The sequence below is a fragment of the Falco punctatus genome (assembly GCF_963210335.1).
Source record: "Falco punctatus genome assembly, chromosome: 5".
Lineage (NCBI taxonomy): Eukaryota > Metazoa > Chordata > Aves > Falconiformes > Falconidae > Falco > Falco punctatus.
Window position 1 is genome coordinate 42,598,809 of NC_137584.1, and position 25,696 is coordinate 42,624,504.

The 25,696-nt window shown below is 44.9% G+C and overlaps 2 protein-coding genes across 12 annotated transcripts in view; both read right to left on the bottom strand.

Annotated features, from left to right (window-relative positions):
- MAS1 (MAS1 proto-oncogene, G protein-coupled receptor) overlaps positions 1-9,334 on the bottom strand; it is a 36,196-nt gene extending 26,862 nt beyond the window's left edge. The window contains exons 1-2 of the mRNA XM_080390581.1: positions 9,325-9,334; positions 1-8,497 (exon numbers count right to left, since the gene is read on the bottom strand). The exon at positions 1-8,497 is cut by the window's left edge and continues 26,862 nt beyond it. The gene's annotated coding sequence lies outside the window, so the exon portion shown is untranslated. The remainder of the gene's footprint in view (positions 8,498-9,324) is intronic.
- Positions 9,335-12,612: 3,278 nt separating this feature from the next.
- Positions 12,613-25,645, bottom strand: PNLDC1 (PARN like ribonuclease domain containing exonuclease 1). Of its 11 annotated transcripts, none has more exons than XM_080390558.1 (19): positions 24,827-25,645; positions 24,380-24,437; positions 24,188-24,261; positions 23,188-23,221; positions 22,941-23,064; positions 21,581-21,669; positions 21,198-21,286; positions 19,782-19,861; positions 18,637-18,774; positions 17,623-17,692; positions 17,300-17,385; positions 17,027-17,082; positions 16,012-16,076; positions 15,185-15,238; positions 14,927-14,969; positions 14,257-14,356; positions 13,634-13,809; positions 13,362-13,460; positions 12,613-12,790 (listed from the first exon to the last, which is right to left on the bottom strand). In XM_080390558.1, exons 1-19 carry the CDS (start codon positions 24,900-24,902, stop codon positions 12,718-12,720), a joined length of 1,584 nt encoding a protein of 527 aa, XP_080246684.1. In that variant the 5' UTR covers positions 24,903-25,645; the 3' UTR covers positions 12,613-12,717. The 11 variants fall into 11 exon arrangements, 10 of the variants coding, with proteins under 10 accessions (XP_080246684.1, XP_080246686.1, XP_080246689.1 ...); XM_080390560.1 differs by having other exon boundaries at positions 16,012-16,079; XM_080390563.1 differs by having other exon boundaries at positions 16,012-16,079; positions 24,711-24,832.
- Between the last annotated feature and the right edge of the window lie 51 nt (positions 25,646-25,696).

Here is a 25,696-nt window from a genome sequence, read left to right on the forward strand (position 1 = left end):
CAGAGATGTCCTCCTGGGGCTAAGCAAAGGCCTGGGCTGCCAAATCTTCTGTTTGACAGCTGAATTGAAAATAAACAGACTTTAAAATAGTACTTCTGCCATTGCATTGGCTTCAGACTTTAAGCCCTGTGTTGAATTGGACCAAGCAAAAGGAACAGAATAAGCAGCGCTAAAATGACTGTTGTGCCTCCTTTGTCCTCCAAAATACTCCGATGTCCACAGCTTTTTTTTTATTTCCTATCTTCTTCATTTATGCCTGATTCTTGACTTTTTTTTTTCTCTGCCCTTTCTTACATCACCTACATGCTCTTCAGCTCTGCCTTGAGAATTTAACTTCTTGTGATGACTTGAAGTGCCAGACAAGACTTGAGAGATTGGGAAAATGAAAATGATGGAAATAAAAAAAAAACTCTAAGGAAAAAACCCATGAGACTTTTTCCTTTACTTCAGTGCAGACAGAGCTCTCAAAGCACAAGTAAAACTAGTATGGAGAGCACGCATCTTCAGTGTCTCTCTGTGACATCCCATCATTGCATTTCTACCCAGTAAGTCTCCACACTTAGTCTAATCATAACATGCTTCATGCCCTTCTGTCACACCACCAGCAATAAGAGCTCTCTACTCCTCTACTCTCTACTTGCTCATTCCAAAATCACCCTCTGGCTCCAGGAGGCTGCCTTCACCCCCTCTTCCAACGTGCACCCACCTCAGGCAGATGATTTATTTTTGTCAAGTAGTTTACATGAAGTCTCTGGTGCAGGTCTTCCAGAACACAGACATACACATGAAACAAAGAATTTCAGAAGTTTCTTCACTTTCCTAGTTTAGGCAGAAAAGAAAACCTTCTCTTTTATCTTAACCCTTTAGATTCACTGAGAATTGAGGAAATGTTACCTTTTGGGAGGATTTGTTCTGTCCCTCTGGTTACAACGTCAACCCTGGAGCTTGTCCGAGCGCACGTGGTGACCTGCCTGGGCTTGGCCTTTTGCTCTTCCTCCCACACACCTCATCTACAGACCATGGGACATCACTAACCCGCTTGGTGAAGACGTCATGGGCTGGATTAGCTGGGGTTCCTCTTGTCACAAGCATGGTGGCTGCCACTGAACATGTGCAATTCTTCAGATGCACAACTACCCATTGTCTGCAAAAAATAGCATGCTGGCATTATTCAAGATAAAAGTAATTATTTTTAAGCATGTATCTTAAATGTTTTAATAACTGCAGCAGCTCCCATCAAAACCTCCAGCAAAGCCCACCCCTTGGCTTGACCTGAAACGGGACCCAGCCTGAAACTTGCCTTGAATCTTGACTTAAGATTTTTGTTCTGAAAAACTGAAGGAAACTGCCTGTGAAACACATTTTCTGCCAGTTAGGAAACGACATGGTTACTTACATCAGGCATTATCTAGAAGTGTCAGAGTGCCTTGACTTTGACGAGATTGTATCACCTCTGGTATGACAGTGCATCTGGGATGAAAATGGGTCTGGTCATCAGAAGACCACAGTTTTTGGACAAGCTGGGATAAGAGTGGGGCAGAAAAACCTGAATACTTTTAGGAAAGAGTATGATCAACTTAAATATGGGATTTTTTAATATATGTACATAGTAACAAGAAATCGAGCTTTGAAAAGTAAGGGCTTCCTTGTAGCTCTCTGTTCCCACTTGCTCCATCACATGAATGATCTCACTTCATTTTAGCGCAAAGAAATATCAGTATATTCTTCTTTGCATCTGTTCTGCTCTTGGGAATTCTGGATTCAAGCACTGTGCCTGCAGTGACAGTACTAATAAAGTCTGCTTATTTAGCTTTAATCTAGTTCACGGGTATGTCTGGGACTTTCCATTCCTGTATGACCAGTGGAGCCTGCAGCCTCCCATTTGCTTTGTTTTGCAAGTCTTGCAAGCAGGAGAGCTGTCTGAGAAAGCAGGCGGCCATCTCCTGCTGTTCCCTGGAGACCAGAGCAGCCTTAAACAGTTGCAATAGCAAGTGTATGCCCTCGTGCCCGCAGTTCCACCTTCGAGGCAGCTGAAAAACCATGTGAGGCTGCCACAAGGCTCATGTTCGACCCCAGCAAGGACAGCTTGAGGATGGCAGGTGTGGGTGCTGTAAGCATAAAACAAGAGTTTTAGCTAACGCCCCGTGGCCTCCTTTGCTTACAAAAGAAAGAAAAGAAAATTTGAATTGTAATGCTGGTTGGCTTGTTGTTTTAATTCAATGCCATCTACTACTCACATTTTTCTGGGTCTTTTTAATTAATGGAGTATACAAAGAAGTATTTAAACAGCATGAAGAATTTTTGCCATTTCATTCAAAACTCAGAGATCAAATGCACCAGAATAAAGATTTCATCCCCAACAACGTTTTTTTCTTTTTTTCTTTTTTTTCTTTTTTTTTTTTTTCCAGTTTTCATAGTCTCATTTTTAAATAGCAGTGGTAGGGTTGTATTCTTTTTTTATGTACTTTTAAAATGCCCCTAGGCATTCCCTATTAGCTCTCTAAAGCAGACAGGTAAGGTGGTGCTTTGCCTTTGTTGGCAGGAGATAACCCAGGACGTGCTGGGGAAGGTCAGGGTGACAGAGCTGAGTACCCAGCCCCTCCTCACAACAGATGTATGGAGGCTGTGTCTCAAGGCAAGGAGACACGGCCTCAGGACCACAAGCCTATGGCACCAACCACCTCTCCCCTTTGCTGTTGGATGTAGTGAATGATCGAAATCAGTACACCAGAGCTGGGGGGATCAGTGTTACACCCCCAGTTAGATCCTTGGAGGGAAATTGGAATGAAATTCAGACTTGTAGAAGATGTAGGCCCTAGTCCCATAAAGCATTGAACATTATCAGCTGTTATAACCACAAATAGGACCATAAAAAGTCCATAAAAGAGGAGCAGCTGAGGGAACTTTGGTTGTCTTTAGCCTGGAGAAAAGGCGGGTGAGGGGAGTCCTTTTCGCTTTCTACAACTACCTGAAAGGAGCTTGTAGGGAGGTGGGTGCTGGTCTCTTCTCCCAAGTGACAAGTGATGGGACAAGAGGAAATGTACTCAAGTTGTGCCAGGGGAGGTTTAGGAAAAATTTCTTCACTGGAAGGGTTGTCAAGCACTGGAACAGGCTGCCTGGGGAAGCAGCTGAGTCACTGTCCCTGGGGGTATTCAAAAGCCGTGTAGATGTGGCACCTAGGGACACGGTTTAGTGGTGGACTTGGCAGTGTTAGGTTAATGGTTGGACTTAATAATCTTAAGGTCTTTTCCAACTTAAATCATTCCATGGATTCTATAAATGGGGTAAAAGATGCTTGGTACTTTTTTCCAAACCTATAAAAATATGAGCAAACTACACCAGGCAGCAAAAGGCACAACATCAAATGATACTGTGAGTTATGTATATGTACTTGTGTATATTTATGTAGTAACACAATGCATTGATTGCCATTGTGTGCCCTAAAAATTACAACCTTTTTGGTTACAAGACTTTATCTAGCTGTGCTGATTTTTTTCTTTGATGATAGTTATGATTTTATCAGACTGGTTTCCATGAAAAGTACTTAGTAGCTGATGAAGTGCATTGTAATACAGTTAATTTGCTAACATGGTCACATTTGCTGGGTCTTTATCACAAGAGAAGAAGCATCCTTTATTGCTTTGGGGCTCTGGATTCCTAATACTCATCCACAAAAGTAAGATCAGTAGGGCCACATAGTTTGGGAGTCTTATTCCTGGTTATTTCTTTGCATACAGTGCTATCAAAAAGAGAATCTCTGTTGTGCCATCAGCTCAATACTGTCAGCTTGAACATTTGCATAACTTGCAGAATTTTATTTCTAACCTTTGGAGAAGTCCTCCCCAACAAGCAGCTTTCTCTCTGCCAGAAACTATTTTTACCTTCCCCCTTTCCTGCCTGAGCTGAGAGCTTTGTAACCCTGCTGTAATGGGGAACTGGGAATCAGTCAGTAGAATCTGTCAGCTGTGATAGAATGTGCAGTACAAAATGCATATTGGCTTTAACTCTCAGGTGTTCGATAAACCCACTTCTCCTTTGGTGAAGTAATTTGTTTAATTTAACATTCGGAGACTATTCTGTTCCTAATGCCTTGGACTCATGAGAAACAGTTGTTTGCAATCTCTCTGAATTATAATACCTATGAAATTTTGAACTATTTGGTAAGAAGATGATATTTTTCCATCAGCTTCACTAACAAAAACTGATGACACAACATCCCCCGCTTGCTGGCAGAGGAAGCAGCTTTCGGTTACACCATGACAGAGTCGAACGCTGTGTTGTCCCTCGTTACAGACTCAGCAAAACCTGACGAGTCTGAATCCAAGGGCTGAGAAGACAGCAAGTTACTTCTGAAGGCAGTCTTTGCCAGGTGAGTGCTTCCCACTGCCACTTTGGGATTGAGTGGGAATGGGGAATGGTATCATCCTCTGGTTGCTGTGCTCCAGGCTGAAGAGGAGCAAATTTGCTGTGTGTGTCCTAAATCTGGCCATTGTTGATGTGACCTCCACGCCAACACTAATGGACCTGCAGTCACCTGCAGCTTCAGGGGAGCTTCTCAGCTATTCTGACCTGGTGCCGGGTGTCGTTTTCTCTGCTGGGTACAATGCTGGTCCCTTCCTTTTGGCAGCTGCCAGTGCAGCGCGGTGCCTGAGGGTCCTGTCCTTTCCCCCTCCCCTGCCCCAGCACTGGTGCAGTCAGCCTGAGCCCCTCTCACCCCACTTCGGAGCCTGCCCTGCCTACTCAGAGGCATAGGGGTTGTCATCAAATGAAGGACTCACAAGCTCTGCTCGCCAAGGGCTCTGGGAGCAGCAATGAAGTAATTATCTTCACTTCTGTCATTATTTGATATTTTAATTGATAATTTGTATTAATTGATGATTATATCAATTACCTTGTTTTTACCCCTCATGTTTCTCTCCAGTTTGGTCTTGTTCATCACTGCCCAAAAGAGGCCTCCACAGAAGGGCCCCCAAATGACACTTGACCTCACCATCATTGTCACTCACGGCATTCCTCACCTTTGCTGTGCCTGCCAGACTCGCAGGCACCGCGAGGTGCAGGCTTCCTACATCACTGCCATTCTGGCTCATGTACATGTTTCTGCTTCGTTCAGCATCACCAACGGCAGTGCAAACCCCCCGGTCTCCTGTGTGGGAGGACAGGGGAAGGTCAAACTCGGAGAAGCCATTCAGAGAGCCTTAAAGGATGGGACAGGGAGGGCATGGTGAGAGCAGGAACAGAGCCAGGATGGGCTGGAAACTCAGGAGTTGAATTACAAGACCCTCTTGAGAGGATGCACACTGAAGGTGGATGAGTTCAGACTTGTGAAGACTATAAAGACAGCGAGCCACTACATGAGATTGCAGAGGAAGACTTAACAGTCTTCAGCACAAGTGGATCTGAAGGGGAGGTGAAACAAGCAGCAGCAGCACGCAGTGTTGTCATACACGCAGTGTGACAAAACCAAAATATTTTTCCAAAGAAAAGCGAGTTTTGAAAAGTTAAAGTGAACTTGCTTTTTTTTTTTTTTTTCAAAAATTTCCCTGTTTTTGTGGTGAAAACTGCATTTATAGGTGAACTTGGGATTCCTTGGAAAAAAAGCACTAAATCCTAAAAACTTTAATGAGACAGAGCATTTCACATCTTAAAAAATGGAACACAAGCAGCTATAGGATGGGAAGCTGCCACTTGGGTATTGCATGGGTAAGGAATGAAGGCAGCAAAAAACATTCAGACCACCCTACCGGGTAGGCACCCATCCCTTGACAAGAAAATCAAAATCAGGCAGAGACCCTGCCAGAGTGATTCCGGGAAATTTCCTCCCAGTCCCCCGATGGAAGAAGTCATGGCAGGGGAACCAGCTCCAGCGCAGCAGGCTGGGGACGGGCAGGCTGCCCATGCCGGGGCACTGGCACAGCCCGGGCCGGCTCTGGCACCCGTGGAGAGCTGGGTGCAGAGCGCGGCAACCGTGGCTGTGTTCAGCTGCCTGAGGATAAGAGACATGGACACGGAACAGAGTACCATCCCCACACTAGAAAAAGTGTTGGGCTAGGGGGAATCCATACTTACAAAGAAAGTTGCATTCATTTTTATACTGCAGAGCTGGAGGACAGTGGCAGGCAAGAAATGCTGACCCTTGCTGCGGGTTACCAGCCTCTCAGGTCGGCTGCTCCAGCCCTCTTGCCTGTCTCTGGTGGGCTGGGTGGACTTTGTGCTGACGTGGCAGACTAGAGGGTGAATGCAAAACCCTGAGAGAAATGGTAACCTTCAGCCACGAGGAAGTCATGTGCCAGTGAAGGTGCCAAAATCTCCAGCCTTGGGCTGGAGCCCAGTTTCACCCTGCAGGCCAGCAGAGGCAAACCCTTTCACACCTGCCAGCTCACAGTCACCTATTCCTGCCCGTCCTTTCCAAATCCAACCTCTCCTCCCAGCCCTTCTTCCCCACAGAGGAGAGGCAAAGCCCATCTCTCGCTTTCTCTTGCTGACCCTGGGATTGTTGGGGGGGCCAGCAACCAGGAAGAAAAGGTGGGACCAGGGTCCTCTTGTACTCCCACCTTGCCAGCAGTGAGGCTGCTAATCCTGGCACGTGTGCCAGGAGTTCACGACCGCTGCTTTAGCACAAATACTAATAAAAACAGCTGACAGGCAAGCACATCCTCCTGGGGAACTGCCTGCAGCAAGGGGACGGAGCAGCACTTTGTGCAGCAGCAGCCCTGCCTCCTGCTCAGTGTGACTGCCCCATGGGCCAGCAGCCACCAGCAGGCATGACTTGTTCCTCCAGGTGCCTCCTCCGGCAATAACACCACTGGAGGCACACAGGTAAAGGAAGCTACGTGTAGGGAGTGGGTGTGGAACTGGAGGTGCCAGCCACACTATGCAAGTATTGGGGAGTCTAGAGGCAGTGACAGGTGCACATGGGATTAGGAAGAGCTCCGGTTGCATTTCTCTCCCCCATCACCGTGCTCTTCTCTTGTGCTTATGGTACATATAGTTGATTCATCAATGCAAGTTGTGCAGCAATAGCATCCTCCCCCTCCACAGGGATGCCTCTGGCTGCAGACAGGCTCCAAACACCCCTCACTGAGCAGCCAGCCCCGGCCCATCCCCTGGAAGCTGCTCGGCTGCTGGAGGCTGCAGGACCACAGTGGAGGCCCAGGAGCCCAGCATGTCTCCTGTGGCATCGGTTCCCATGACCCAGCGGCCCTATGGAACAATTACATCAAGCTGCTTCAGTCCCACATCCCAAGGGAGGGGGCAAGTTTTGAGCACTGCAGGCAGCTGTGGGAGCCTGTGGGTTTGCAGAGCCTCGTGTTTATGCAGGAATGGCAAAGTCCGTTGTGCATGTTTCATGCACAGGACAGATGAGTTCCAGCGGGTGAGTGAACAACTGCCTGTTTTGGTTACGCTGGCTGCACTTGTAAGCAAACAGCTTGCTAAACAATGAGAAATTACAGACAGCATGACCTTTGGTAACCAAAAGCTGGAGGCAAAGGAGAAATTCCTACAGCATCTCTCAGAGCAAGCTCAGAACATGCCACTGCTCTGTCCAATCACTAATGCCAAGTTTTATGGGACAAATAAAATAGTTTGTATTACTTCAAAATACAGAATTAGGATTGGCAATTACTCTTCCACTGCTTAGAAATGCAGGTGAATTCCAGAGGTGTCAGTGGGTTGGACCAGGTCCAGACTTAGAACTGCTTTAGGATTTCCTCAATTTGTGTGTGCCTGGGTGGTGTGGAATAACCCATTTTCATGTTTTAAATAGAGCACTTTTCTATTTTTTTCTTTTTAACAGAATGTATTTCTGCCAGGACACCATGTGTTCCTCCTGCATCATAACCGTTAGTTCTTGCAGATTTCTACCTCACAGGCATTTTAAAAGTGCGTCTAACAGCACTGGCATTAGGCTCTTTGCCAACAGACTTGCTGTTGCTATTTTCTTTCAAAGCTTGATTGCAGAAGGTCTTTATAGGTCTATGGGTTAGCACGCTTGCTCCAGAAGCAGAAGAACCAGTGTCAGTCAGTCCTGTGTCTGGAGGAGGCCCCTGGCTGTCCTGCATGAGGAGGAGGGGGCACAAGAGCCCCATCTCCATCTTGCCCTTGGTGAAATATCTGTCTCTTCATCTCTATATGTTCACCCAGCTGGGAAGGAGTTGCAAGAGGATTTGACAACTCACCTGTTTACTAGGATGCTGACGGGGAAGGCACATTTGAATATCCCCCTATGCCGAAGATATGGGTCTCGTTCCCCTGCCCGAGCTGCAGGGCAGGTGTCTGAATCTCAGGCAGAAGTGCTTCTGCATCCCGTTCCTGTGCTAAAAACCAAGCGACCCCAGCCCAGGTACCCCTCCAAGCTGGGGCTGCCCCATGCTCTTTCCCTGAAGGGGACCCCAAGGGTGCTCACACAATACTTGAAGGGCTGATTTTGTTAAATCTGGTTAAAACCACAAACTTGAACAAGGCAGTTTCTGCAGCAAGAAAAAGCATAGATGAGCTGGGTGAGACACAGGGTGTAAACTCTCCCTCCAGGATGCCCCGTGCATCCTGGCACTACAGCTCTGCGCTGCTTTTCATGGCCTCCTGCCTTGCAACAAACTCACAGCCCCTCAGGGACCTCCAGAAGAAAATCTTACTTCCCATTACCTCTGCCTGCATATGTTCTCCTTCCAGTCTCCATCCTTGCTCAGCCTCCTCCCCCCTTTCTGCCTGCCCCAGCCTGTGCCCCGCAGCCACCTTCAGCCCCATGAACTCCACATGTCTCCGGGGACACAGGTGGGGCTTGGAGACAGCTTACTCCCCTCCCTGGTGCTCAGCCACAGCCTTTGCAACAAAACACACAGTGCCTACATACGTTTGCATGGGTAGCCCTCCACCAGCACTCCTGGGGATGCATGGGCTAGCCCAAGTGGCAAATCTGCAAGCCAGTCATCTCAGTCATCAGCCAACCCCACCACAAGACAAGCCACAGCTCCAGCACAGCTCTAATCCATTGCTTTTGGGCTCCTCCGGCAAACCAAGGGACAGATCTGTGCTCTCCCCAGCACTGCTAGTCTGTTATCTTCTTAACACATCCGCCTTAGTGAGGAGTCCTGGCCGACACAATGCTCCCCTTCTGAGGGTCCTTTGTGTCAGACGGGGTGTAATCACCCCAGTTCCTTAAGCATAAGGGACGCTGGAAGAAATACTGCCACAGCATTTCATGCGCTGACCCCTCAATCAGTCTTCTGCAGGGGGTTCTCAAGTGGTGGAGACTACAGCAAGCAGTAGAGAGGGGCTGTTGGAAAAAGCAAGCTAAAACCAGAAAATAAAAGTCAGATCTACTGCTGCATATGGAGAACACCACAAAAATCTGTGAACAAAGCAGTCGTACAGCAGGGTTTTCCCATCTAAGGCACACAGAGATTTCCTCAGTTGCTTCATCAGCACATAAAGTTCTGACCCAGCTGTGGCACTGCAGTACAGCCAGCGGTGGCTGGGCTACCCCAAACCCAGGGGGCGAGCGATGCTGGCACCAGGCTGTTTCACTTGAATTGTCCAACAAGACGTGTGCAACTCCACCATTCCAAGATGCACCGAGGTTTTCAGGTATGATGTATTTTGACTGAGTGCTTAGTATCAAGAAGCCTTGGTTCACACCATCAGGAAACATGAGTATATAAAAATTTCTTCTATAAAAAAAAAAAAAAAAAAAAAAGTATCTTGACTTCTAAGAGAGGTAAATCCTGCTCTCCTTCAGTGCCAGCATGTGCCTGGTATGTCACCACTGAAGTCACAAGCAGTAAGAGTGATGTTTTAAGGAATATTTAGAGATAAGTTTTGCCTTCTCCATGTATGGATCCATAGACAATTTTGCATAATTGAACAGTGGTGTTTGATGTGTTGGGGTGGGTGGGTTCTTTTTCCCCCAAATTAATGACAAAAATAAAATTTCTCAGCAACAGGCTGGTCTGACAGTATTTCTTTTAATCTGAGACAATGTTGAGCTCCTCTATTGCAAGACTTCCACTCTGGGAGTTCAGCAACAGGAGGTACCCTGAGAGGCTTCCTACTGAGTAGAGCTGTTACCTCAAGAAACATATATTTAATCTGAAACATGTGGGGGGGAAAAAAAGTCAATGTCTCAAAAATCAAATTGTTCTTGGAAATACGTTCTGATCTGCAGTGCTCCATTTGCAGGGCTATACTTCCCATATGCATATTTACAACTTGAATTCAACGTCTTTTTTCATTGAGGGTTGGAATTATCCTTTCAAGCCTTACAGCAGAAGTACAAGTTTCTCATAGGGCTGAGAAGCAGGTATGCTACAGCTGCAGCTGGGGCCTTTGCTATGGTTTTGTCACAGTCTTAGACTGACAGGCTGGATTTTCTGAGCCGCCAGCCCTCAGAGCCTCTCGGTGACTTTGACATGCACCTCTTCGGAGCCAGAGTTACAAGGCAGGTTCCACCCCCTTGAATTGGCTTCACAAGAATCAAAAGTACCCCCCAAACTCCTTGCAGAAGACATGCGGGAACAGGCATAACCTGAACTACTTTTGATACTTCCAACTTCAATTAATAACAGTTCCCTGGTTTGGAGCAAAAGCAACAGCTGAGGTCAGATTGACCAGATCGGCATGTTCAGGGAGATTTTGTCTTGATCTACAGCCACTCAGAAAAGCTTGTAAATCTGTTCCCACAGCTACAAGTTGCTGCTCTGATTCATTAGCCTAGCCCTCAGCTAACCCATTTCATGGGAATTGACTGCTAGCATATGCGATTGATCTCTTTAAAAGGCTCTGAGCCGCGAGTGACCCCAGGTTATTACAGACACGCAACTTGTTTCTGTAAGTTTTCCCCTAGGAGGGAGATCAGAATATACTCGACTCACTCTCATTTCTTCATGTCTTTGCTCTGCATGTAAACTTCACTGATTTATAGTAGGAAAATCTAGTAGGATCCACAGCAATGGTTAATTTGCAATTTCTCCCAGCTGTAATGCAGAAAAGCCAAGTTTCTTGATTCATTACACAACATCGCTACACAAGGTATGTCTGTCCCCTGGGAAGACCCGTGGGCTATTTCTCAAAAAGGGGTGAAAGGATCTCTGCTTTCTTCCACAGGGAAGTGTGTTTCTCTAGAGGGTAAGCCAAGAGAGCAAACAGTGCTGCAGGAAGCTAATTCATTATTTGTCAGTGTGCCACCCGGAGAAGAAAATGGGAGGAAGGGAGCAAAATTTAAAGACAGAACAAACAATTTCTTTGTTCCTTCAAAGTGCGTGCTCCCTTAAAATGCTGTGCTTCTCACAGGTAACAGCATGATCCAGACTACAGATTACATGCAAGTGAGTCTGCACCTCCCCATATTTAAGTAGTTAGATGAATCTGGACCCCAGAGAACCAGAGTATTGTTTCCCAGATCATAAGCCAAGAAGAGTGTTTTTATGGGAAAATGAGTGTAATGCCCAGCTAAAGTTTTCCCAAATCTACACAACACACAGAGCCTGTGCTCTCCTTGACACAAGAAGGGTGTCTAATGATGCTGAAAGATAACAAAAATTACAGAATAAATAGGGAGGGAGATACAATGGTATTTGAAGGAACATTGCGACAGAGAACCCCATCACTTGAAGGGGTTACCAAAAATAAAAAAAGAAAGAAAGGTCATCAAGAAGTCAGTTACTTGTCTGGCTAGGAGCTGGCTTATGAAACAAAGTCTAAAAACCACCAGCTGTGCAGAACTTGAGCCACATCTGAAGATATACAGCCCTTGTCTTCTAAAGAGCAGCACAGCAGCAAACCATTAGCAGCAGAGAGCATGTGATCTTCAGGCACACCACAATACTGTGCTGCTGCTTTAAGGTCCCCTGCAGCAACTCCCACTTCACAGTTGATTAACAGCAGATTCTATATAGTAGATGATCATGGGCCCCATCCAACTAGGTCTGCCTAATGAAATCCAGGGACCATTATCTGGAAACCACAGATCAGCAGGTTGTTTTTGAGAAGGAAATTAATAAGAAAAATTTCTGAAGACCACAGTCCCTGGACTGACAAATTCTCCAGCTGTATCACAGAAACTGATCATGTTTCATGATATTTATGGATAAAGGGCTTCTCACATGCTGTGCACCAGAAGCAAAGATAAATGTGTGCCAGCTCACCTGTGTATATTCAACAAACTGGAAGCTGATAAATTGCACTTGCCTATCACCTACACCGCCACTGAAAGTACCACTGAACAACACTGACAGCACTGCAAATGATTCACTATTCCCCAGAATCCTTCATGTGCCCCAAAAGCAGTTGCTTCCATCAGTGCTGCCCATTTTCATTTGGTAAACAGTGATATTTCACCTGCTTTACAATTGAAGCTAAAAATAACCTCTTTCATTTCATAACCTCATCAGAAATGTGTTTAATGCAGCAGCACAAGCACTGGGAACAAACTGGGGTTACGAATAGCTGTGAAGAACCAACAGAGGATCAAAGTAAATTAGGCATCAGAAGAACCATCTCTCCCTCTTCGGGAGGGGACTATGCTTTGAACAGATTACAGACTACCACAGGTTGGAAACGAACACATCCTCTTCAAAAACACATTTCCAAGAAAACAATTAAAAACACTCTTCATAGCTTTTTGCCCCCACATATTTATTGAGCAAAATACAACAAAACAAAACATAGACAAACACAAAAAAATCTGCGTTCCTCACGCCTCATCTGTAAGGCAGTCCTTTAGAATGAACAGCAGGGAGCTCCTCCGAGTACAAAGGCCAAGAGAGACCAGAGTGCCACAATACCAGAGACTCTAAAGGGCAGGAATAATAAAATGCTGTTAGGCTACTTGTATTTAGGGCTTAATTTTGTTGTTATTAAGCAGTGAGATTCTTTCCCAAACATTATCAGACCAGAAATTCACCCTTCATGAACATCGCTGTCACCACCTCACAAAAGGGTTGCACTTTGAATCTGGAATTCTCTCCTAACTACTGAGCTTTCAGCTCTGCTGTAGAAAAAAACATCTATCCCACACCTGGGAGACTCTGCCTCTCTCCCCTCAGGCTTATTAGAGCTAGTATTACAGTCCATTAAGATAACCCTCTGTTACGATAGCACATACACAGTGTTGTGTTATCCACAGGGTAACATTCCCCGGTTAACCTGGGTCAAGATTAAACTGCAGTTGCCCAGGGCTGAATGCTCACAAGTAGCCACCCAGCAGCTGGCAAGTGAACCTCCTCTCCTGAACCCCTTTTTCTCTTGAAGAGCTGGCAGAAAAGAACACCGCAAAAGAGCAGCAGACTGCTGCCATGACAGGGCCAGGCACCCTGAAAGTCACACTCTCCCCCTCCCCCATTCCTGGGATCTCCGTAACTCACTGCAGCAGGCAGCTGATGCTCGGAGAGTGTCTCCAGTGGCGGTAGATGGATACCCCCAGGCGAGGGGGATGGTTAGCATCTCGCAGAACGCGCCTGACGCTGTAAGGAAAGCAGATGTCCTGAGCCATGGCTTGCACGCTGCTTACAGCACCCCACAGCTTGGGACAGGAATCTCTTCATCTAAGAGTTGTCACAGCAGAGGAAGGGGTGGGATGAAGACTTCAATCAGAGAGTATCAAGGGACAGAAAAGAAATACTTTCCGGTCACTTACTGCTTAAATTTATTGGAGAGAAGAAGGAACTGGTCCTTTGAAAGCCGTCTCACATCAAAGTGACAAAGTGCTTTAAACTCTTGGCGAATCTGCCTTTCATTCAGCCCTGACCAGCCTCGGACATGGACAACCAAGAGAGGCGGACGCTGACAGGGAGCATCTTCCCCAGAAAAATTCTGTAAAGTGTACAATACGGAGACATCCGAGTTCACAAATACTATATAAGCACTACTAATATAATCAGAAAATATTCAAAATGCGACCCAAAATAAGACAGGTTGGACAACATCACTGTTGGTGTAAAATTATTTTTCTTTTGTCCCAAGATTCTTCTAAACATGATACATAAAAGCAAACGGTCATGATTGCCACGGATAAACCGTCAGAGAAACAGCAACATAAACTAACACCATCTTACAGGATAACAATATGAATATATTTCACAAAGCAGAAATTCAACTCATTTATCATTTTGAAAGATCAATTGTGTCATTTGTATGACAACAATTTCTGCCAAGGTGGGCCCAGGCACTGGTGGGGTTTTGTCCTCTAATAAAGCCATCAACTACGCTACTGTCCTATGCACCCCACAACCTGGTCACAAACCTGCAGTGCATACGCACAATGCTAGCAACACCACCTCGGATGACGTTCACTTTGTTCAGATACTCTGCTAACACGGTGAGATATCGAGAGAAAGAAGAATCAACCTCCACTGCATCACTAAATCAGAAAACAAAAATGGAACAAAGTTTTGTTTCTTCAGCACTGCACTGCTGCACAGTGTCTATGGAGCACAGAGCTCCTGAAGCAGCTCTTTAACTAGTGACAACATAGGTATTTCATATCTTGGCATCTTCTACAGAAGTCAAAATGCTGCAAGCAAAGGGAAGGGATTTGAACAGCTGCCTATTAGGAACTTAACTGAAGGCACTGAATCACACGGATGTCAAAAAAGGAAACCAATGGGAAATTATTTGACCCTTACCCAAGTGAACTGAACTTGAGAGATTGTTCAAGGATAAAGGAGTCACAATGCCATTTCCCAATCTCTGAGCCACCACATGGCCCCTGATTCCATTTTTTAAATGTCAGCTTTGACATAAAGCTACTACTTTCAGATTATAAAATAAAAATCTAATTAGAACAGTGACATTTCCAGTAAGACTTTCTCTTATCCAAAAGGAAGGCGAGCTTGCAAAGCAGAAATTCAGCCAGAGTGAACTGAAAACAGTTTTCTGTAGAACTCATCCATGTAATGCAATTCTCAGCAAACATTTAAACATCACTCACTCTGTGTATCCGCACAGTAGCAAATGAGCTGACTTCAGAAGAACTAGAAGGAGGAATAATGAGGTGGCATTAGAACAAAGCTAAAGAAAGATAACTAAACGAATGGAAAGCAAAAACTCACTGAAGTACAGCTAAGTTACTAAGGGCAACAGGCTGTATGTAACAAGTATGTCTTAGTATGAAATAGAGCTATGGAGGAGGAAAGGAATTGCCAAGTCCCCACACAAACTCTGAAGAAGTGTTTAAGAGGCATTTTACCTGAACCACAGAGAAATGCATCATAGCCTGCCTCATGAGGACATTTCTTCTCAGCTGTAAGTGTCCAACAAAATCAAAAAGGAATGAACACCTTTAGCACACTGAGTATACTGCTCCACTGCAGAATCCTAACATTCATAAGATCCACTGTTGTGTTTTGGAGGTGTGTCCCCCCTCTCAGCCATCTCCTTCCTCGCCCTCAAACCTTTACACCCAACAAAGTCTATGCTTCTGCCACGCATTTTAAAATTATACCAACACAAAGGCAGCAGTTACACGAATGTCTGAAAAGCTTAGTGAGATGACCATTAAAAAACCTGTAGCTTTTATAAGGATCTAAAGAAAACTGTGTTGTATATGTTATTGATGGTATGGGAACCATTTCAATACAGAGCAGGCCCTGCACTGCAGGACACCTTGCTGCCATGAGAAGCCATGAAACGTCTGCCTTGCAGCCAGTATCACACCACATACTGAACACAACCTCCTGTACATGAACCACTGAGCTTCTGCTACTTTCCAGGACCTCCCTGCCTTTAGCTCCTACTACTTTCTATTCTAGGACTGCTGCTTCCCACCTCCCCTTTTGCCCCTTCCAAGCCCAACTTAGCACCATGATGTAAACCTGCCCTACATTACCCTCAACAGCTACCAGGGACATGCAGAATACATGACATTTTGGGAGCCCAGGCTTTGGGTCTGGACAAAAATGTGTGCAAATTCAGTAGACCCACTGGCACTCACTCATGCCTTGCATGTGGATATCCACAGGGTAAAACAAACCCCTTTTTAGCTACCTGACTTTGAAGATCTGCTTACGAACATACCATATCTTGAGCAGTCACTTGCAGGAGTTATCACTGGGCATGTTGGATCTTTGGAATTCAGGTTGCTGCTGAAGACAAGTGGGTGTATAAGATTTTTGCCTTTCCTCAGTACGTTAGAGACAAGTTACTGTTCTCTAGTGACCTCTGACTTCACTTCAGAAAAAGCTACTGAAGACTTTAAAAGGAACTTCGGTAGTATTCTATGAAAAGGCTAGGATACTTGAAAACTAACTCCTAAATACTTCCTCAGTCTCTTCCCCTAGTCAAACCTTCTAAGCTGCAAATCTGCTCTAACTGCATACAAAAAGTGTCAGCCAAACTAAAAATCAATGGAAAACTCCAAGGAAAGGAGGTGACTAGATGGTTCTGAAATTGCTAAAAACAAACAAACAAAAAACACCTCAGAATCCCAGTACTATATTTATAAGCACTAATTTTGTATCTCCTTCTTGGGAATAGAGGGATGAGGGGAAACAGGCAAAATTTTGCTTTTCTTAGCAAATTTGACATGAACGCAATTTATCTACAAGGGAAGCACAAAAACAAAAACAAACAAACAAACAAACAAAAAAAAGAGAACTCTTCTACCACATCATGGCACACACTCTGTTTGAACATTGTAATTAGTTACTGCTTTGGGCTCAGTGCAGCCATTTCTTGGGAGCTGTCATTTGCAATTAGGGTGTATTTTCACTGAGACCTGAAACTCACTTATTTCCTAACACAACATAAGCAACATACAACTTTAGAGTCAAGGCTGTCTGCGAGCCAAACTCATGACAAATGAACTACCGGTGGTACAATATGAAAAGCGACTTAGAACAAATAATTTATTTCACAATTACTTTACAAGACAGATGAGCAAATCTTTTGCTTTTAAATTTAGAAAAACAAGAAACCAGCTGAAAAACATTTGGGAGGAGGGAAAGTACAGAATACATGAAATGACTGACTTTGAAATATCTTTCCCAAGAAAACAAAGGGATTGTTGAAGGCTTTATATCCCACCACTTACCTACACAAAACTGAATATATCTCCAAAAGATTAGATACTCGAGGAAATGGATGCTTCTGTAAAAGAAGAACGTATTAGAAAACCAACCAAGACAGACCTCATGGTAAGTGAACTCATCTGCTGGTACTGCTGATTCATTAAATGAGAACTAAAATCAGAACGTCTCAGGGCAACAATCACAGTTCTGTAACCACAGAGCACTGAGGAAAGATATCCTCTCTTTTGGGCGAAAGACAAGCATTACCTCCAAATGTAAAGACCTTCACATCTTACCTTCCAGACAGATTTTGTTACAGTCTTGGTGTCTATGAGGACAGGAAACAGGTTGTGAATGTTTCTTTTAAACTCCTCATAGCTTTCTGAAAGCAAAACACATGTGAAGAAAGACAGCATAAAACTGAGGGAAAGCCAATGGTATTGCAAATGAGTAAAAAAGAGAGGTGAAGCCAGAGCAACAATGTACTGCTCCAACAGTTAAAGCTCCAAAGAGGCAACTAGTACTGCTGCTTGCCAAGCACTGTGGGTGGCAAGTGACCACTGCCGCATCCCCATTGCAAAGGCAGCAGCCTGGGGACAGCACCTATGTACAGCATTACCTGGAAGGGGCTTGTAGAACTTGTCGTGAAGATGCATAAGGTCCATAAGCATGTTATGTCCCACCAGGGGCTATGGGAAAAATACAAACATAACAGCCCATTGGAGCATATTTTTGAAGAAAGCTCAGAGACAACCAGCTCTCATGCTCAACACACTCAACAGCTATAACCCTTTCCTCTGGCAGACAGCATCCACACACTCACCCAGTCATTCAGGCTGCAAGGCTCACAGGAAGATTACTGCTTTCAGAAAATAAGACTTGTGGATTCACGGAGTGGAGTATTTTTTCCAGAAGCATTCTATTTTCAGTGGACCTAAGGAGCTAGGTGGATTCATAGTTCAACTGAACGCTGGTAAAAACCTTCCAGCGATCACATTTATAAGCTCACTCACAAAGGCAGGGACAGCCTTTGCCTGCACATCTCACAGTCTTCTGAAGCTGAGATTCATTCAATCATCTGCATACAGAACAGAAGAATTCCCACATATAATCAGACCAATGGTCCACTGGGTTCAATAAACTGGTCTGTCACATGCTGAAAAAAAAGAGTAACTTGCCCAAAAGGCAAGAATCTGCTCAGCTTTCTTAGATGGTGATTCATGCTGTGTAACACAAGGATTTTTAACATTGCAGACTCCTGCATTTTCTCAAATGAAATAAGAAATACATTGCAGAATGGGTTCTGGTTCCCTCTCCCCTGGCTGCACTTGGATTGCAGCAGTAATAGAAAAGTAACACAGGGAAATCAATTGTTTGGATCTGTAATTCTGAGCACGCTTTGGGAGCGGGACCTGGTCAGTAAGAAGATGAAATGTTTAACACTCATTTTTCCTAACCATGACTGCAATGTAAGTATTCATCTCGGTTTTACTGACAACCAGACAGGATGGTCACACCGAATGATGCGAGTTGTTTAATACATATTACTACTTTATCTTTTATCATCCCTCTACATCCAGTGTAGCAGAATAAGGAAGAGAGTTAAAATGAGATTAGGGATAAGGTATTTTACCTTCTTGGCTTTAACAAGTGTCTGGAAGAGGTTAGTGAAGCCCCGGGCAGATAGGAGAATGAGCTCCTTCCGGCAGGAGTCATAAGGAGAGTTCTCCAGAAGCCAACGATGCTGTGGACTCACTTTTTTCACCATTACCTGAAAAGAACAGTTATTGGGTATCTCAGCATCCCATGCTAGTTGTATGTACATTGCTTACTGGGGTTCAGTAATGCTGAGGACAAGTTCAGCTTGTAGGCTTTGAAGGATGGAGAAATAGTGCATCCCCCTGGGAGCACAGGACTGTCTCACTTCTCTTTCGTATGGAGACCAGTGCTCCAGTAACAGAAGAGACCTGCTATAAGGGTGTCTTATTAATGCTTCTTTTTTTAAGAGGACAGTTTCTACCACAGGCTTTTTTGGAGCACAAACAAACATAATTCAATTTAACTTGATACAAATATGCTAAGTTGGTAAGTTCGTGGCACCAGAAAACCCGCCAGCAATCACATAAACCAAGTCCCCAAAGGCTACACTTCAGATGAGAAGGTTGAGTAAACCTGTCACTCTGTTGACACTGGTTATCAGACCAAAATAGTACCAATGAAGAAAAAAAAAATACCTCCATAATCTACTTTAAGCAACTGACTGGTAACATACTCATACAACATTTTGAGAAGTCCACAGCCATAGATTTAATTCAGAAAAAATTGCACCAAATGTAAAATAGCAATAGCAAAACAGCAAGCCACAGAACAGACAGAGTACAAGCCTTCAAAGCAACTACATGGCAAAAGTCATCAAAGGAAAAACACAAAAAAAAGGCTACAAACTCTACATTCTTGTAGAGGTATTGAAAGAGAGATCTAGCAAGGTCTGGAGACACAGAGAGGGTCCCCTCCAGAAGTGCCCCACGGACAAGCACTTCCAGCTCAAGGTATTTTGTGGCTACAGGACAAACAGAAACCAAAGTTACTGAGTTTTCCGGATTTCTTTTCTTGGGATCCCATAACAAACAGTTCCCAGAACATTCTTTTGTCACAGTCTTCTCCTCCTGGACCCTATCACTAAAAGCAAAAGCAACATTTCAAGGTCCCTGCAAGAATGCCAGTCCTATCTGTCTAGATAGAAACCCTCTTTTCAAAAGGTCCACATCTCCATCTCACCTTCTTGTCTCCAAGAGGTTGTGTCCAAACATTTTGGAGAGCTTGTCTCAGAACCAGCTGAACTTCAAACACCTGATAGCCTGAGACAAAAGAGAAAAAAAGAAAAGTAAAAACTTCATAGGTACAGACAAGCCTATTTAGGAAAACACATTTTTCTAGGCAGGACTGACCAGATGCTTCTCCCCCACTGTACATACAGCATATACTCCTGAATGTATGATCTTGGTACATTGCCGTACATGATGACAGCAAAAAAACCCCAACCAAACAAAATCCCCACAAACAAACAAGAAACACCACCCCACCCCATTCCCAGAAAAAACTACAAACAAATGAAACAAAAACAAAACAAAAAAAAACAAACAACAAAAAAGGTCACAGCAATAATAAGCTTTAGCAAGGACACAGAGGAAAGGAAAAGACTAACTGAAAAAGAAGAGGGATGAAGACTACTATTACAAAAAAGACCATCTGTGATTTTGGAAGGTTTCGGAGCAACACACACAGAAGCCAAGCATGTATTAGAGGGAAAAATGCATTTCCCCCCACAGATGATAAGGAACTAGCCCAGTCCCCTTCTGAACAGCATTCAAAAAAGACACCTTAATTAGTCTTACTGTTTACTTAATAGTCTGTCTTGTCACAGGTGCTCACCATTGCCAGACCCTATTAAAATATTAGTATCATATCTACTACAGCTGAAAAAGCAGATACAAAACACAGCACACTCTCCAACCCCTGTATTTCACACTCTGCAAAAAAAAAAAAAAAAACCCAACAGACAAAACCTTAAATACTTTGTCCTTCGTAACCTTTTCTGTATTTTATTCCCTGATCTAGAGTGTCAAGATTTGGTTTCTGTGAGCAAACCTACAAACTCTTTCTCTGCTACAATTCCCTGTCCCTCAGCTCTATAGTGCACTGGCATATATAACTCCTTGATGCTCCACATGAGATAGAACAAACTCTGAAAGGAGACCTGCTGTTCACTTCTCCAAGGAGAAAAAAAACCAGAAAACACACCACCCAGGATTTAAAACAAGTTTAAAATTTTTCCTGATTCAGAACAACTACAAATTCTTCAGTTCCTGCTCAGAAGAAGCACAAAATGGAAGTCAGTTACCAAAAAGCATGGTCCAAGTACCTAGACATTCACTTCACTATAGGAAAACTCACCACCCCAATGGAGCAGAAAGGCAGAGCCCAGAGCTGAATGCTGACAGGAGCAGAGGCAGAGACAGGGCAAAGAGTTGTAAGAGCAGGATGGGCACAGGTGCCCATCTCAACAGGTTCTCTCTCAACAGAGCTGTTTAACAGAAGAGGTAGCGAAGGACAGTAGCAGCCCCAGAGGTTCAGGAGATGTGATAAAGCCACTCAGAGCCCACAGATGCCCAAGGGAGGCACCCTGTTTCATACCGCTCAGATCCTGCAGAATCAGAGTCTCCTCTTCCTCTGCTGCACCCACCCAACAGGTCACTTCATCAATAGCTTTCTTCAGCACGTCCCTGTCCACAACAATAAAACAGGATCAGGTGGAAAGAGGCAAAGTGTGAGAAAGAGCTCTTTACCATATACTTTGCTGTGGGAATGCAAAAGCATCACTTCCCAACATTCACCCAATTCTCCAGACTACATCCTGTGATCTCAGTCTTCCTTTGGAGAGACCACAGTGTGCTGGAACTGCTGGTGACAAGACATTCAGGCCAATAGGCTTTATATTTCTACAGAACGCGATCCTAGTGAAGGTAAGCTGTCAACACAGTCAGTACTGAGGACCCACCTCTCTAAATAGTGCTCACCTGCTGATGTTCCAGCTACCCGCTAAGAGATGCTGGCTAAAGATCTTCTCCTGTACCTCATTCATGTATGGGATTCCATCTTTGAGGAACTGAGGTAGGGGGGGGAAAAAAAAAGCTAGGCTGGTTACTCTCCCTTGGACTTTCTTGCAGCAAATCAGAGAACAGCAGGTTAGCCAGGTCCAAAACCTGCATATACTTCAAAGATGCTGCTGTTCCTCATTCTCAGAATATCCGCTTCAAAAATATAAACTGTAGGTAATCCAAGATGCATTCTTACATAAAGGAAGCATGTTTAGATATGGAGGAAAGAAAAGGATTTTTGTCAACTGTAATATTATTTTTTTTGCTCTGCTTTTACCTTTCCTTCAATGAGATACTTCAAGATACCGATACCAAAAAGTCAGAGACAAAACTCTCTAATTCTTAGTTTGGATTTTTAGACAGCAGGCGTTCTTTATTTTTGGCACTGGATGCATGGGGGACGACATGCCCAACATGCATACTGACTCTCTTCACTGTTTATCTTTATATGGCCAATCTACACACATTAATGACATTTCGGAGAAGCGATTAGCATATTCATTACAGTTCCAAGAACTACTTATCATATCTACACTCTTACTACGCATGTGTGGCCTAACGGGTCAGGGGTCCTCCAGTGGTTGTTTGGGACATCTTTATCCGTTCTTCATTCTCTTCTTTGTCATCTTCCTCTTCTTATTCTTTTCATGACCTTCTATTCTTCTGGCCCTCTTTCAGCACTCTGGGGTCACATCTTGGTTTCAGACTGGTTCTTATCTACTTAGTAAACTATACAATGCAGTGTTCTACTAGTAGCTAAACTACATAATACAGACTTGTACAGCTAGGCAACATTTTGGATACATAGCTACAACATTTACAGCTAAGCACACTGGTAAAATTCCTCCAGTATCAACATCATGATGCTTCCTGTCCAAAAATTGCTAGAAGTGCTCTTACGAGATGACATAGTCTGAATTTTATGGGAAATGTGGTAATATGTAAGATGCAGGTAAACTGAGATTTCCCCACCTTCATGGCTAGTAAAGATGCCCACTGGGGTCTGTTCAGTAACTCTTTGGCTCACCAGAGACAGGTTTCCTTTTTTTGAGGTGGAGAAATCTGTCTTGGGCTGACATACATGGGATTATTGCCTCTACAGCAGTTCAGAAAAACCAGCACTCACTCTCCCTGTTGATAATAAACCACATGATGTGTTCATACTTTAGCAAGATGCTGTTTACCCCAGAAGTGTAGCATTTAGGGATATTAATCCTAATTTCTCCCGTAATTGCACAGACTTCCTCTGTTCTAGATTTCTGGCAGAAAGATTACATACCTTATTATAGTCAAAGCCATAATGAGACAGGAACTGAATGCTAGATGCAGAGAGGGCAAATTCAACATCCGTAACTCCCCATGTTGAAGGAAAGAGAAAAAAGTTGTATGAATGTACCACATATCTACAATGAAAAGAAAAATATCTCTAGAAGGTAATTGTAAGAAATAACTCCTCCCAAGAGAATTCTGCATAAAATCTCAACTGCGCTGTCTTAATTATAACAGAAAACTGCTTTTTAACTTACTTGTTCGAATTTTCATTTGAGAATATTGCCAGCCCTGCAAGAGAGAGAAATCTCTGCTGAAATGGCAATGTTTAGCTAGATGTCTACAGATACTGTGAAAATTAGATAACGGCTGTAGGGATCCCCCCGATGGAGTACATGTTTTCCATTCACTAACACCACAATGCAAATCTTAACAGCAACTGCCAGGCCACTCCCCTGCTCCCTGAAAGTGAAACAGGGACAAGCTTTTAGTGTTAAGTGGGAAAAGGAATAGAGTTTGATAAAATAGCAAATAGACTGACCATTGGGTGAGAAGAGGCGAGTTGGTGATGAAAATCTCCAGCTATGCATACATAGGTCTGTGGGTCCAACTACACCACAAAAGGGTTTGGAAGGAGCTAGGCACCACAGAGGACTGAAACATGTTTTTTACCACTTAGGTTCTTTTTTTTCTATTAATCCCTAAAAAGCACATTAAGATCTTACATAGCCTAAGTCTTTGAAGAATATTTTAAGCGGTTTTGGAGCTGATTTCTTGACCTCTAACTGGTTCTTAACCGTTAATAACCCTCCTCTACCACCACAGGCCCTTTCTTATGATTTTTTTTTTTATTTAGGGATATCAGAAATACTAGCCTTCATGTTCTTCTAACAGTCCCCTTACTCATACACTACACCAACTGCCACAGCTTTGACTAGGAGCTTGTCCCCTGCTTCTTGCTTGCATCCCGTTTTAAAAGCCCTGTATTAATACCCGCCATCTTTAAATATGAACAACTTTAGACCAGTAAAAAGTGTATGGCCCACCCAACTCTACATTATTTAAAGTACTGAAAAGTTGATATAATTAAAACATCAGAGTGAAAATAAAAAAAAAAAAACCACCTACCACAGCAAACAAATGTCTCTGTAACAAGTGAATTAAAACCACAGGCACCTGCAGGGCCTGCCAGTTTGCAAAAGGTCAGCTCCCACCAAGACCTCGGGAGGTTATTTTCTGTGTCAGAACAGCACTTACCAAGCTGAGTAACAGTGAAGCGCTGAACGCTCTGCCTGGCCTTCAAGTACAGTTCCACAGGGGAATCAAACAGGCTATGAACAAAACCAGAATTGGAGGGAATGGAAACAAGGAGGTTTGCAAATGCACAGGCAGCTCTCCCAGAGCTAGAGCAACAAGTACCCCTCACATTTCCAGCCCAACAGCTTTTACCTGGGCTTGTTATTTTGGGTGGCAGTTGAATATAACCCAGTAAACTCCATATCAATGGCTGTGACGTGGAAAGGAAACAAAAAAATTAAATACGAAGCAGGTATTTTGCCAGCATCAGAACAAGAATCTCCAGAACACCTCTCTATGCCGTAACCTGTGCCAAACCCACAGCTCAAAAAAAAAGGCAACCGAGATGAGAGTGTGTATAGTTAACAAACACCGCGACCCCCACCTCACGGCGCTGCGGCCAGCACGGCTAGAGGGCTCGCTGCCCACCGCCGCTGCCCGCTTTAACGCCCAGCGCCCCAGAGCTCGCCCTACGTGTACACACCAGCGCCATTATCTGCGCAAATACGCCTCAGCGCCAGCCGCGCCGGAGCCTGGCCCTGCGCCAAGCGGCTCGCAGACAGCGGGGACCCAACCGAGAGCCCCCCGGCCGCGGCTCACCCAGGAAGGCGGCGCGGCGGACGCGTCCCCGCAGACGCGGCAGCCGCCGCTCGAAGGCGGCCGCCCCCACCTCCATGGCGGGCTCCGCGCTGCCCCGGCCCTGCGCGCCTGCGCACACCGCCGCCGGGGCGGCCCTCGCCCGGATTTAAGGAATCAGGCGGGCCGCAGCCATGGGAAGCGCAGGCTGAGCCCGGGGGGAGGGGACGGGACGGGGCAGCCGCCGGGCACTGAAGGCGGGAGGGTGAGGCTGGAAGCGTACGAGGCCGGGGAGCCGCCGCGCCGCCTCATCTTCGCCAGTAAAGCTCGCGCAGCTACGCCGTCCCCGAGCCATTGAACATTACGAAACGGCACCAGCTGCTAGGTAAATTAAACGCAGTAAAACATCAGGATGATTTTTAAGAACGCTCCGGATTCAGCCGCTGGCGGAGAGGAGCGCGCCGAGCCGGAGCCCGGGCCCCGCTGAGAGGGGCCGCGCCGGGAGCGCCGCCGGCCCCGGGCAGGGGAGGGGAGCTGAGCTGGCGGCACCGGCCGGCGGCCACACGGCGGGACACGCAAAGGGAAAGGGGCTTCTTACCCCCTGCGGCTGGCATTTGTGCTGCTTCTCTCCTAGACCGGTGGGGCTGAAGCAGTTCAGACCTAAGGGGCTGCGAGAAAGCTGCCGGGATGAGTTGGGGGAGTTTGATCTTTTTACCAAATGTAGCACATAACTTTATTACGGTTCTAAACATTGACATGATGACCGTATTTCGCTAAATTAGACTGGCAGTGTACAGGGATCGAGTATCTAAGCATTTCCAGGGTTCAGGTTAGAACAAATGCAAAATCAACTATGATAAATAGAACATACTTTAAAATTCCTGAATTCTTAAG

Excerpts from the sequence above, each read along its gene's own strand:
- PNLDC1 (XM_080390556.1), bottom strand. Across the intron at positions 14,970-15,184 it reads TGCATTTCTCTGTGGTTCAG|TTCTTCTGAAGTCAGCTCAT; the intron begins GTAAAATGCCTC and ends TCCTCCTTCTAG. Across the intron at positions 13,461-13,633 it reads CTCTCCAATAAATTTAAGCA|CGTCAGGCGCGTTCTGCGAG; the intron begins GTAAGTGACCGG and ends CTTTCCTTACAG.